Source organism: Dendrobates tinctorius, unplaced genomic scaffold, assembly GCF_039654945.1.
Source record: "Dendrobates tinctorius isolate UK_male_01 unplaced genomic scaffold, ASM3965494v1 ptg000162l, whole genome shotgun sequence".
Classification (NCBI taxonomy): Eukaryota; Metazoa; Chordata; class Amphibia; order Anura; family Dendrobatidae; genus Dendrobates; species Dendrobates tinctorius.
Genome location: NW_027361829.1, coordinates 42,240,423 through 42,255,529, shown reverse-complemented (window position 1 = coordinate 42,255,529; position 15,107 = coordinate 42,240,423). Strand labels below are relative to the sequence as shown.

Below are 15,107 nucleotides of genomic sequence, written 5' to 3'. Positions count from 1 at the left end.
ATATTCCGAGATCCCATTTTTTCCGTTATTTACAGCGGAGATCAGCTCTTCAATCACACATAAGATGTAGGGGTGTGGACCGTACTATCTCATCTCTGCCACTGATAGGAATCCTTAATTCGCAGGGTCCCCAGGTCTCATCTCTTTATACACGTACATGCTGTCGGTGGGAACGGAATCTGCTATAAGCTCTATTAAAAGGAGATGGGACAGACTCATCCCTGATGCTCAGGGAGAGTGGGAGGAGATCCTGGAATCTCCGATCGGAGTATCACCATCTATTAATAATAGAATGATACAGCTGTATATAATTAATCAATCATACTTAACTCCGACATGACTTTTCAGGATGGGTCGACTTCAATCATCAGAATGTCTGCGATGTCATTCACCGGATGCGTATTTTGTTCACATGATCTGGCAATGTCCCATTATTTTACAGTACTGGAAAGAGGTGACCCTGCTTTTGTCATCCTTGATGCAGGTTCCAGTTCCTCTTGAACCACTGGTCTGCTTGTTTGGGGTATGGGATGAGGAGAATTGGGGTCATTATGACAGGATTTTTCTGCGTGAAACAATATTTATGGCACGGAAGGTGTTGGCACTATGGTGGATGGGGGGTTCATGTCCTTCCCTTAGAATGTGGATTTACCTGGTGAACTCGATTGTTCCATACGAATGTACACTATATCAAAATAGGGTATGCCCGGGCAAGTTTGAGAAGATCTGGGAGAGGTGAAATTCCTCTCACCTTACTTTGCAAAATTGAGACGTCATATGTGAGATAATATGATATAAGATACTAGGCTGCGCAGTAGTAGGCACCAGTTGATGTAGTTGTAGTTTAGGAATTTTCTTTATTATCTGAATGCACAATATGATAAAAGCTTGTGAAACTCAACTGATATACATGCTTCACTATCTATAACCGGCTGTTCTTTTTGTATACTTGAAGTGTGTATACTTGATACTTGTGTGTATACTTGATGTGTGTATTTTGTTATCATAGGCCAGTATATATGTTATGCACTATTTTTGTTCAATAAACGAATTAAAAAAAAAAAAAAAATGCAACAAAGTCAATACTTACAGATAAGATGGTATGTAAATGAAAGGGGGTCAAGTACATGTGTCCTGGTCCACCAGCCCCAACACACGTTTCACCCAAAGGCTTCATCAGGGGGCACCACATTTGACCTATATAAACTATTACTATGGACATACAGGTTATACACTGCTAAAAAGAGAGAATCCTGTATGCCTCATATCAGATATATTGTTGTTGATAAATCATCTTTTATCACTTTATGTAAATGATGTCTTCCAGGCAATGAGCAGGACTTTTCCCGCAAGATAACTCTGCCTGCACTTGTAACCTAAGCAATGAACAGTTAATAGTAAAATGTAAGATCACACCGTTCCTGATTTTTAATGACAAATTGCAAAGATGCCTATTTTTGCAGGCACTTTACAATTTTGCCTTAAAGAACATTAAAATGACCCTTTACATCGGCGCCACACTTTAGATAACTGTTGGTCAAACACTCTTCAACTCTACCTTTTATATCTTTCCAAACACTTATGAGCGAAAGATTCAGTGAAGTAGTCATGGCCATCGATTCTGCCAGCATTCACCTTATGCGTTATGGCCCCCTTAAGGCCTGTTTCACACTTCCGTTTTTGACCATCAGTCAAAATCCGCCGGTTTTTGAAAAAAAAAGGAACCGCCATTTTTTTTGGCGGATCCGTTTTTTTTTCCCATTGAGTTGCATTACTGGCGGATCTTGACAGATGGCCATCCGTTGGATCCGTTTTTTTGCGGATCCGCCAAATTTTTTGCGGCCGCCGACATGCCTGGACGGACCCTGCAACTTTTTTTTTGCTGCATTTTACAGTGCGCATGCCCAGAGAAAGGAAGTCAGCCGGGAATTTAACCCTCAAATCCTTTCTGGCGGACGACAAAAATCTCTCTCTCCGGTTCCTTTAAAATTCTTCATTCGGCGGATCCGTCTAAAAAAAACGGAGGAACGCATCCGCTTTCCGCCTTTGTGGCGGATTTTGACTGACAAAAAAAACTGAAGTGTGAAACAGGCCTAAGCAACTACTGTATGTGACGGGAAACCTCTTTAATTTGAGAGTTGTCATGGTCTTAACATCAAGTTACTAAAACATCAGATTTGTGGCTGGGAGGTTGGCTGCCCTTGCTACAAGGGATTTGTAGTACCATTTGCAGTCCTGTAAATCAATGCCCGTCCTTGTAATTCCTAGATAAAGTGGGTCTGCCACTGCTTGATAGTTGTCCTTCACTCCTAGAAATGACAGAACTATGATGTTCTTATACACTGATAGGTCATTAGGAAAGGGGTTATTGAAATAAAGCATATTGTTCTGTCATCACCAAGATGGACCATTAGTTAAACCAATTTTATTAAGCAGTTGGCTCTGAAACAAGATGGTATTTGACATTATATATTTCTTCTAACGCCAGTTTATTCGTTTGCACAGGTACAGATACTTTTAGGTGATGATAGAGAAGAAAAGAATCCATCCTTTGCTCAGTCACAATGAACCAGCAGACGGTTGACAACGAGTACGCGAGGAACAGGGTCTTGGATTCTCACGGTTCTCTGCTTGACGTCCATTCAATTAATAGTGCTGATTTGGTGGCAAGGCTTGAATCATATGAGAGCTCAGGGAAAAAAAGCATATCTGATGTCAGAAGAACATTCTGCCTCTTCGTCACCTTTGATTTCCTGTTTGTCGCTTTGTTGTGGATCATAGAACTAAATGTGAGTGATTACCTTTAAATATATATTCTTTTTGTGTTGGTCATAACGTTTTTTCCTTCACATTAGTAGGCACTCATGTATATTTTTGAATTACATATTTAGTTTAGATTTATAAAGTTGAGTATGAAAATTCTTTGTAATGACTTGGTCCTCATCCAAACGTCCATATATTACTGACCGCAGGTCTCCTGACCCAAAGTTGACAGCCTGTTACAGTGCTATGCAAACATTTTAGATAGAGTTGGAAAAATGCTGCAAAATAAAAATGCTTTAAAAAATGGAATAATGAATATTTTATTGGTAATAAAAGTGCAAAGTGAATGAACAAAAGATAAATCTAAATGAAATCAATATTTTGTGTGACCACCCTTTTACATTTTTTATTTTTAAGCAACATCAGTTCCTCTAGGTACACTTGCACACAGTTTTTTTGCAGGAACTTCTCTGGGAAATTGTTCCAAACATCTTGGAGAACTAACCACAAATATTCTGTGAATGTAGCCTTGTTCAAATCCTTCTGTCTTTTCATCTAATCCCAGAGAGACTTGAGGATGTTATGGTCTAGTTTCTGTGGGGGGGGCGTATCATCACTTCCAGGACTTTTTGTTCTTCTTTCATCACACAGGTCATACCCCATGACAAGACTTAGCAGAGTAACAAGATACCAGGTAGTTATAGTGCATCATCAAAGTTTCCCTTGCAATGATTTCAAAGTGTCCTGGGGTTTCAAGCAGCCCTGTGGAGTCCAAGTCGGAGTGGTGGAGTCGGAGCCCATTTTGGTGGCGTCGGTGTCATGGAAATTCAGGAGTCGGAGGTTTGGCTTACCGACTCCACAGCCCTGATATGAGGGAGTCGGAGTCATGGAAATTGAGGAGTCGGAGGTCTGGCTTACCGTCTTCACAGCCCTGGTTTCAAGATGTGCTGTTCAAGCTGTTTTGAAGAAGCACTTAGAAATAAGCAACATTGAGGACAGTAGAGACAGTGATCTGCCAAAGAAACTTACTACAGAAGATGAAAGATAACATTATGCTTGCTTTCCTTCATAATCGAAAGATGTCAAGCTGTATTGTCAGCTCAGAAATGGCATCAGCCAATGGAACCCAGCTATTCCCATCTACTGTTCAGAGAATTCTGGTCAGAGGTGCGCTCCATGGAAGAATTGCACCCAAAAAGCCATACCTTCGACACACAAGCAAGGCCAAGTGACTCCACTATGCATGAAAACAGTGAGACATAAAACCTGCAAAAGACAAAGTGAGCAAAAACCCTGCTGTAACTAAATAAGTAAAAGCAAAAGTGCATCTAAATAATACAGAGTTTTTAGTAATACTGTTTTTGATCAAAAGTAGCATGAAAGCCATCCCACCACGACAAGGTAACTCTGTTCGGGATAGTCCTACACTGTCTAATATTAAAAACCTTGCTTTGTGTCAAAGCTGACCTCAATGTGTGAACAAGGGCAGACAAAAGGACTGGGTCCCAAACAGTAGACACCAGTCTGGGGAAGCCTTATATACAATTTCCAGCTAAGGAAAAGTGGCAGCAGGTGCTCTGGACTAAGTACTGTATATACTCGTGTATAAGCCGACCCCCCCCTAATTTTGCCACAAAAAAACTAGGAAAACTTACTGACTCGCGTATAAGCCTAGGGTTAATGGTGCTCCAAGAAGATGTTCCATAAATACCCCCAATATGCTGCTGCACAAGGGTTAATGCTGCCCCATAAGATGCTCAATAAATACCCCTGATAATATGCTGCTGCACAAGGGTTAATGCTGCCCCATAAGATGCTCCATAAATACCCCCCATAATATGCTGCACAAGGGTTAATGCTGCCCCATAAGATCCTCCATAAATACCCCCCTAATATGCTGCACAAGGGTTAATGCTGCCCCATAAGATGCTCCATAAATACCCCTTATTTGCTGCTGCAATAAAAAAAAAAATAAAATTATATACTCTCCTCTCCTTCGCTGGGGGCCAGGATCCGGTGTCTTCAGCCCCCGGCACCGGCGATATTTACCGGTCACTGTTCCATCGCCGTCCACCGCTGTGTCTCCCGGATCTCTGCAGTGATAGCAGAGGGCGTGCACTGACTACGTCTTCGCGCCCTCTGCCGTCACAGCAGGAGGACCCGGAGACACAGGTGCACGGCGATGGAACCGGGACAGGTGAATGTTACTCTGCCCCCTCATACTCACCTCTCCTGGCGCAAGGTCTTCACTGCAGCGGCAGCCCCTGCTTATCCCTCTGTTGTCTGCTTCCTGCATTCAGCTGGTCACGTGATACCGCTCTTTAAACTTATAAATATGAGCATATTCATGAGTTTAATGAGCGGTACCATGTGACCGCTGAATGCAGGAAGCAGACGGCAGAGGGAGAAGCAGAGGCTGAAGAGGGGGACTTTCAGCCCAAAAAATGGGCTAAAAATCTCAGCTTATACACGAGTATATACGGTAGTTAAATTTGTAATTTTTGGCTGTAACAGAAGACAGTGTAGTTGTCAAACCTCTGGAGAGTGGTACAGTAATGAGTGTCTGCAGCCATCAATTAAGTATGGTGGAGGTTCATTGCAAGTTTGGAGCCATATTTCAGCAAATAAACTTGGGGATTTGGTCAGGATTACTGGTGTCGTTAATGCTGAGAAATTCAGGCAGATACTTATCCATCATGCAATACCGTAAGGAGGCGTCTGATTGGCTTCAAATTTATGCTGTAGCAGGACAATGACACTATACATTTTACCAATGTTGTTAAGAACTATCTTTAATTTGAAGAAGAACAAGGAGTCCTGGAAGTGATGAAATGGTCCCCACATAGTCCTGATCTCAACATCATCAAGTCTGTCTGAGATTACATGAAGAGACAGAAGGATTTGCCCAAGTGACATACACAGAAGAGTCTAGAGGAGGAGAAGGAGAGGGTATTAGTTTTACCTCTAACTTCTTCTCCCCTCAACATAAAATCTTATCAGTAGTAACTGCCATCTCCTAGCTCAGTAACATAACAATCTGTAGTCACTGAATACAGATTTTACCCAAGGATTAAGAATTTTGTAAGTAAAACATCATCCCGAGAAGAGAGAGAAGTAGATTTCTCTGATATATTATAAAGCTTTTTATTCTCGTGTACTATTGAGTTATGAAATAAAAATGTAAATGACTGTTGGTCTTTAAACTCTTTCTCACTATACTTTTCTAATAGAAAAAATGTTGCCAAAATTAAATACTTATACCGTCCATTTAGTTGGAAAAAAGGAAGAGAAAACTGTTTGGACTTCTTTTTTTGGAGCAGAGGACTAAGCAATAATTCAGTCATATTGTTACTGCACGTGTTATTTCAACCTTACGTGTGGCCACTATTCAAAAACCCACATCACGCTCTGAGATTTTTGCTGATTTTTTTCATTGTGTGTTTAGTAAAAATATGTTGTGTTGTACTTTGTGCAGATGATGATGCAATATTCTTACTGATGTGTATATAAAGGGTTGTTTTCCCTACATACATTTACACTCCGCCTGCATTGTGTTAACCAGTTTTTAAAAGGAGTTGAAGCGACTTGCGTTGACTTTAAGGGTTTTGTGCTAAATTATGAAATGTTTAGTAAAATAGTTTTTTTTTTTCTTTTAGGCAAAAGTTAATATTCTAGATGCCCTGCAGGCAGAGGTTTTACATTATGACTACTACTATTCATTTTTTGACATCTTTGTAAGTATTAATGTGAAGTAAGAGGTGTAATAAACTGTACATTTGGGATAGAGGGGTATAAGCTGGCAACCAGTAGTAAGGAAGGAGGCTTGCATGTAGTATTGGAATATAGGTACATTAATGGGCACCTGTTACATCAGATAACGCCATGATCTGGCACGTCTAAAGTTAACCTAATTTGCATTAAAGGGAACCTGTCACCAGGTTGGCCGTTATGAGTTACGGCCATCACCTTTCAGGCTGTATATCAGCCTCCAAATTTAAAAAATCTGGCTGTCACATCCAAGCATAAACAGTGTGAACAGGTGCTTAACCTAGAGTCGCCAACTCGTATACATTCAAACAAAAAAGGAAGCACACTGTAGCGCCATAACATGCAAACATGAAATATGAAAAATGAATTGCATTACTGCGTTAGAAGTATGAAAAATTGAGAAAGTTTAGCGCATAAAATGGCCAATTTATGTGTACCTGGAAGCCATAGTAAGGCATTTCTCGTTTTACAGGACCCTACTCTATGCTAATCCTCACTTAGGTTCCCATTCAGATGAAGACTTTAGTCTAAAGGCCCCGTTACACATAACGATGTCCCAGCGATCCCACCAACGATCCGACATGGATGGGATCGCTGGGACATCGTTAGGCTGATCGCTGGTGAGCTGTCATATAGACAGCCCCTCCAGCGATCAGGACCAGCGAGCAAGCTGGTTTCTAATGTAAACATTGGGTATCCAGGAGCCGCGGCTCTTGGATACCCGCTGTTTACCTTGAAAACTAGCATAGACGCTGGTTTCCAAGGTAAACATCGGATATCTAAGAGCCGCGCAGCTCCTGGATACCCGCTGTTTACCTTGGAAACTGGCATAGACGCTGGTTTCCAAGGTAAACATCGAGTATCTAAGAGCCGCGCAGCTCCTGGATACCCACTGTTTACTTGGGAAACCAGCGTGTACGCCTGTTTCCAAGGTAAACAGAGGGTATCCAAGAGCCGCGGCTCCTGGATACCCGATGTTTACATTAGAAACCAGCGTCCAGCATCGCTGATCGCTGGTCTCTCGCTGCCACATGCAGCGATGCGAGCTGGCCAGCGGGAGACCAGCGATGAAAAAATGGCCCAGGCCGATCGAGCATGATCAGTGATACCCGGCAGGGGGGCCGGTCGCTTATCCCCGTCACACACAGCGATCTCGCAGGCGAGATTGCTGTGGTGTCACAAAATCTGCGATCTCGCTTGCGAGATCGCTGTGTGTAATGGGACCTTAAGTAAATCCTCTCCTTAGAGTGAAATCTTTATCTCTGTGGAGGGGTGGTGGCCCTGCTTTGATTAAAAATGCCTGCGGCTAACAGGTGGAGTGCTCAATCAGAAGGTTAATGAGTACAAATTTCAAAAAACTGACCGTCACATCCAAGCATAAACAGTGTGAACAGGTGCTTAACCTAGAGTCACCAACTCGTATACATTCAAACAAAAAAGGAAGCACACTGTAGCGTGATAACATGCAAACATGAAATATGAAAAATGAATTGCATTACTGCATTAGAGTTATGAAAAATTGTTTGAAATTATATCAGCCTCCAACCTGACCTATAAGAGAAGAAAAATAACTTTTATCATTCTCACTTGAGGGGCGTTCCGGTCCGAAGGGTGTCGCTCTTCTTGGTCCGGCGCCTCCCATCTTGTGATGCCGTCCTCCTCTTGGTTCATGTGGATGACGCGTCACTGTCATCCACACAGTCTGCTCGGCATTGCGCTCCTACTAAGGCGTACTTATCTGCCCTGTTGAGTCCTGCAGCCCTAAAAGGTGGTGGCCGTAACTCTTGCCAAACTGGTGACAGGTTCCCTTTAAGAAGGTGCTTGACCACCTTACTGAAAGCACAACGGTCTATTCCTCTCAGGAGCCGCCAGCTTTGAGTCATAGGGGCACGGCCAGCGTGGCTACAGTTACCACTCAGTACTTAGTGAGCAGTGGCTGTGAGCACACCCTGGCACTTTGACAATCAGCTGTCTGGACTGATGCACTGCAGTGCGGACTGTCTGTCCAAGTCCCGGGGCGTGCTTATTGCCACTGCTTACTGTACTGAGTGGTGACTGTAGCCATGCTGGCCACGCCTCTATGACTAAAAGCTGGCGGCTCCTGAGAGGAATAAAGTTTTTCCCCCGGGTGCCGCACTTTCACTACACTGGCCAAGCGCCTTCCTAACGCTTTTTTAGCGTGCAGATTAACCCTGTGTCCAACAGGACAGGTTCCCTTCAAACTACAGCTATAGTGAATATCCAATATATTTAGTTAATTGTGTGTAATGTGTAAGATTAGCTGTGTCCCAGACAGGGATTCTCCTGTTCTTTATAAGTGGTGTATAAAATAAATGCTTCACCCTTACATCCATGCGCAAAATAACAAATTAACCCCTGCACAGCTGAACACTAACTAGACATTAGATTCCCTGACCTATACAGGTGGCCCACTACCAGACGCAAAACAGAAACGAAAAGCTCATATGCATTCTCACACCATTAGCACAAACTGGAGACATGCAGTCTACTGAACAGACCAGTTCTGCCTCTTCAGCCAGCTCTCTCCTACTGAAGTGCACACCTTTCTAAATAATAAATATGCCTAGGAATGACTAAGGGCTGCAGGGAATACCAGCCAGGAAAGAATAACACACTGTGCTGTCTATCATTCTGTATAAATCCAGGCCAGAAAATAGAAATTTCCAAAGCCCTTAAAGTATGTGCCTACCACCTTTCTAGGACCATTTTTTATTTTAACTTAAATACCTGTATATGGGGCTAAAATAATTTTTGCATTTGGGTTTTATTAAAAACTAGCTGAAGAGCCCAGCGTGCCCGGGCATAGTAACCAACTGTGGTTAGTTATAACAACAAATTATAATGATTATATCTATATATAATCTAATAGCCACCGGACTACTACCCCTAATATCCCACATCATCCTGTCAACCAGAGCCACCAGACAACTACCCCTAATATCCCACATCATCCCGTCAGAGTCACCGGACTACTACCACTAATATCCCACATCATCCCGTCAGCCAGAGCCACCGGACAACTACCACTAATATAACACATCATCCCGTCAGCCAGAGCTACCGGTCTACTACCACTAATATACCACATCATCCCATCAGCCAGAGCCACCGGACTACTACCCCTAATATCCCACATCATCCTGTCAGCCAGAGTCACCGGACTACTACCACTAATATACCACATCATCCCGTCAGCCAGAGCTACCGGTCTACTACCACTAATATACCACATCATCCCATCAGCCAGAGCCACCGGACTACTACCCCTAATATCCCACATCATCCTGTCAGCCAGAGTCACCGGACTACTACCACTAATATACCACATCATCCCGTCAGCCAGAGCTACCGGTCTACTACCACTAATATACCACATCATCCCATCAGCCAGAGCCACCGGACTACTACCCCTAATATCCCACATCATCCTGTCAGCCAGAGTCACCGGACTACTACCACTAATATACCACATCATCCCGTCAGCCAGAGCTACCGGTCTACTACCACTAATATACCACATCATCCCGTCAGCCAGAGCCACCGGACTGCTACCACTAATATCCCACATCATCCCGTCAGAGCCACCGGACTACTACCCCTAATATCCCACATCATACCGTCAACCATAGCCACCGGACTACTACCCCTAATATCCCAAATCATCCTGTCAGCCAGAGCCACCGGACTACTACCCCTAATATCCCACATCATCCCATCAGAGCCAACATTGTCAGGTTGGTGCTGTTGCACTGATTAAAATGATACCTGGGGTGTTTGAATTTTTAAGTTAATGAGGGTGCTTCATGCCAGACAAAGAAGTTCCTGTTTCTGGGCTCCCCCTGCAGTCTGTGTCAGACGGTGGTCTTTGTCGGCATGGTAATAAATTGTGTTATTTCCAGCTTTACAGAAGATAACACCATAGAAATGATAAGAATAACAGACCTCAGTTACCACAACTGTCTACAAGAAAAACTGTTGCTCATAGCAACCAATCACAGCTCAGCTTTCATCTTTTAAACCGCTCTGGTGAAATGAAAGATGCTTAGTGATTGGTTGCTATGGGCAACACAGGCAGTGTAAATTGTTGTGATCAAGAATATGTGCCTATACAGAAAAAAAAAAAAAAAAAAAAAAAAAAAAAAAAATATATATATATATATATATATATAAATAATATGGCTTTGCGTGTGGAGTGGGCGTGGCTATGTGGGCTTGATACATACAGTACATATATACACTCAGTTTTATATATATAGATGTTGCACCATTTGTGTTCCATAGCCTCTGTGTTTTCTATTTGTGGCTGCAGAATGAGTTACCTGTGATTTTGGCTCATTCTAACAATGTGACAAAGAATTGATAACTACTGTATCTTTTTTTCTGAGCTCCTCTCAGCTAATTTATGGCCACATACCACATAAAGTTGAATGTGTAAGGAAACAAAAGGCCTGTAAAAGCCAAATTGTACAACATTTTTAATGATTAAACCCCTTTACGACCAATGACGGACATAGTACATCATGAGTGGGTCTCAGCTCCCACACCATGACGTGCTATTCCCGTCATGACTATAAACTGTCATTGCAAGTAAACACGCAGTGACAATTCCATTCCAACAGCTGTCACTGCACTCCTAGATGAATTCATTGAGAGGTGTAGTTTGTAAAATGACGTCGCTCGTGGGAGGTTTCTGCTGTTCTTGCACCTCAGAGATGTGCTCAGGAGTAATTGCACAACAAATTTTGATTTTAATTTTCTCCTTTTACTTTTGTGAAAATTAGAAATTTGGGACCAAATTAAAATTTTGGTGAAAAATTAAAATGTTCATTTTTTTTCCTTCCACATTGCATTAATTCCTATGTAGCACTTGAAGGGTTAATAAACTTCTTGAATGCGGTTTTAAGGGGTGTAGGTTTTAAAATCATGTCACTTATGGGTATTTTATGTCATATAGGCCCCCCAAAATCACTTCAAATGTGATGTCTCTAAAGAAAATGTTATTTATTAACTCTGTTGTGTGACATAACTCTGGTTTAAGGGCATAAGAGTTAAAAGTTTGAAAATTGGCCAGTTCATAAGAGCCCAACAGCCAAGGCAAGGCGTACCCCTTTGTTGGTACCCTAACCTTGAATGCATCTTTGAGCTGAAAGCCTACAATGAGAAGTGAGTTGTTTTATATTTGTAATATACTTCTGACTGAGTACTCCTCCCTTCAGCCTAAGGTGTTTTTAATTAGAGCTGGATCCTGCCTGCCCTTAAAATTGTAGGCTTTCAGCCCGAGATATAATGTTATGGTCCCACCAGTGGCTGTTGGGCTCTGACAAATTTGCTTCATTTTTTTACTTATATTTTATAGCAGTAATGTGGTTGCAATTTCATATACGGTACAAAAGGTTTGCATATTATAGAATTTCAGGGTGCAGCTGTATTTTCTTGGTTATATTGAATAATTGTGACGGATTGCACCTGTTCACACTTGTATTATTCCCTTTGAAGGAGCTGATCAGTTTTTTGATATATGCAGCTGTATGCCATATTCTACTGATCACTTCACTCTGATTTACGGTTAGGTTATGTGAGCTGTGATACAGTTTGAAAATGTTTGCTGGCTGAAGGGTTCATTGTAATATGGTGAATCACATGTCGAGTTTTCTGCTAGAATTGCTGCATTCAGTGCTTTAAGCCAAATACTTACTGTGATAGATATTATTATAGCCAGTATGGTGAAGTATTCCAACTTAAAAAATGTTATTGTATTTGACATCAGGAGTAGCATGGTCCCAAATACCGTAATTCAGTGTCGTCTCCCAGGGCTCACATGACATTGTGGTGCCATGTGAGCCCTGCAGCCAATCAACAGCCAGCTTCACAGCAGCCCAATAGCAACCATGGCAGCAGGTGAATATCTATTACTTTTATTTCACAAGGAGACCATTTAAAAAGGCTTTTTCCAAGTAGTGGACAATCACTTTAAGATACTGGAATAATTAAACTATGAATTGCTTTAATGCGATTTTCTTTTTCTTTACAGTTGTTATCATTCTTTCGATTTAATGTCCTAATTATTGCTTATGCGATATGCAAAATTCACCACTGGTGGGCAGTAGCGGTAAGTATTAAACTAATAATATTGTTCCTATTGTAGATACTGTACATGTTAATAGTTACTTAAAGGGAATCTGTCACCCTTTTTATCCCCTATTAGCTGCCGGCATAGACATCGGGGGCTTATCTACAGCATTCTGTAATGCTGTAGATAAGCCCCTGATGTAACCTGAAAGAGAAGAAAAACACGTTATATTATACTCACCGATGTGGGCGGTCCGGTCCGAATGCCCCTCCTAAGTGAATGTGTGAAATATATACTGTATGTGTTATAAGGAGCAGAAGGTCGTGTGCAGCCTACAGAAATATATATTTGGTTGTCACTCAGGTTTTTGACCTCGGGATTGTTAAAAGGGTTCAGTTAATTTTCTGCACATTTTGAAATGACTTTCTCCTCATTCCCCCATAGGTGACCACAGCAATTACTTGTGCCTTTCTGATAGTGAAAGTCATTTTATCAAAGGTAAGCAGAAGATTGAATAACTTTCCTTTCCCCATAATCGGGTCTCCTAAATATGACTGTGGGCACCTAGCTTGTAATATGGACTCATAGTGGCAGCTGCTGCTTTTCTTTTTAGCTATGTAATCTGAGAGCAGCATTGTGTAGGGGTTGAGAACCTGATTCCAAAGATGTCACTTGCTGGACTGTTTTTTTTTTTTTTTTACAATAAAATCAGTGTTTTATCAGCAGTAAGTTTTCACTATATTCACTGTAAGATTATCTGTCTCCAGCCCACCACTGATCAGCAGCTTTTTGTCATTATACATTGTACACTGAGAGCTGACAATCAGTGATGTGCGTGGGGTTACACAATATTCTGAGCTCTGCTAGATCAGAGCATAAAAACATTGATTCAATCACAACTGCTGCACTCAGTAAATAAGTGATACATTGCTGGGATCAGAGTCTCTGTCCCTACATCATGATTCTGTTAGATTAAATGGGAAAAAATTGCTGACAGATTCCCCTTAAAATAACCAACCTTATAAACTCATTTACGCAAACTTGAAAAACCCGTTCCTGCCATGCACCAAAATGTTACATTCCAGGAGCGATTTATTTCACCCAAGTTTCAGTAATAATTTGGTGCATTTATAGAGTGGCACAGGCGCAGTACCTGGACCATCATTTGTGAGCGCTAGATGACAGCAGCTGCTGACCGTCTGCTTCAAAGACGGGAAATTGAGAACTCTGATCTTAGCTTTTTTACCCTATGGACACTACATTGTAAGGCTACTTTCACACTAGCGTTTTTTTGCGCTGTGCTCCGTGTGCATGCCACAAAAGCCATGTTTACTCTAAAAATGCATTCGTTTTTAAACGCTGACGTGCGCATGTTCATGTGCACGTCAGTGTTCCCTTAGACTGTAATGTGTTTTGACGTGCGCATGTCCATGTGCACGTCAGTGTTCCCTTAGACTGTAATGTGTTTTTTTTTTTGCACATTTGTGCGCATGCGTTTTTTTTCACACCGGTTGAGAGCACCAAAAATGCAACAGGGTGCGTCCGGCGCGCATACTGCAAAAAACCACATACAAACGCTAGACAATGCGCACCCATGTTAAACATAGGGGCGCATGCGCATGTATGCGCACGCAGCGCAAAAAAACGCTAGTGTGAAACCAGCCTAAGTCGTTGGATAGAAAGCTTCCCATTTTGGCATCTGTGCAATCCAGTTGCGGTGTGGTGATGGGTTATTATTAGTGATGAGAGAACGTGCTCGGATAAGGTGTTTTCTTGCTCGGGTGCTAACCGAGTGACTTCGGCGTGCTCGAAAAATATGTTCGAGGCCCCGCGGCTGCATGTCTCGCGGCTGTGTGACAGCTGTAACGTATGCAGGGATTGCCTGTTCGTTAGGTAATCCCTGCATGTGATGCGGCTGTCGAACAGTGTTGAATTTCCTGATTGTTACTGATTATTAAGTCAAACTATGCAATATTGTTTGCTAATATTTTGAATTCTATGGTGTCCTTCTGTAATTTTATTTTTGAAAAGTTTTACAAAAAAGAAGTTATTGGAAAAAAAACCCTTTCTCCCTTACATATATATCCCTGTGTTATGGCATTGAAAAAAACAAACATTTTTTCAAAAACCTGGACTTAATTGGTACCGCTACATCTGCAACAAACCATGAAACCTCATACAGTTGTTATGATGGAAAATGTGAAAAGTTATGGCTGCTTCCTTAAAGGGATTAGTAGTAGACTAGACTACTACATGTCGCCATTTGAATCCCTCCATTGTGTTGAGTAAAATAAAAGAGAAAAGCATAGCAAGCTCCTGCTTTGTGCACTGTGTCCCCATGATCTTGTGACACTATCCATGTCACGTGAACACTGCAGCCTATCATCCCCTAGAGACTCTTTTATGTCCTCCGTGGATTATACTTATACATTTCACGTGTTTTTTGTTCTTTTCATCATATAAACGTGCTAATGAAAGTACCTAT

At 41.8% G+C, this 15,107-nt stretch overlaps 1 protein-coding gene across 3 annotated transcripts in view; it reads left to right on the top strand.

The window, feature by feature from the left end:
• The window catches only part of STARD3NL (STARD3 N-terminal like), a 74,601-nt gene that overhangs the window by 35,541 nt on the left and 23,953 nt on the right, over positions 1-15,107 (top strand). For all 3 annotated transcript variants that reach the window (XM_073549979.1, XM_073549978.1, XM_073549977.1), the window contains 4 exons: positions 2,506-2,789; positions 6,420-6,497; positions 12,584-12,661; positions 13,067-13,120. In XM_073549979.1, the coding sequence (XP_073406080.1) occupies positions 2,565-2,789; positions 6,420-6,497; positions 12,584-12,661; positions 13,067-13,120 (435 nt within the window). In that variant the 5' untranslated portion in view covers positions 2,506-2,564. The remainder of the gene's footprint in view (positions 1-2,505; positions 2,790-6,419; positions 6,498-12,583; positions 12,662-13,066; positions 13,121-15,107) is intronic.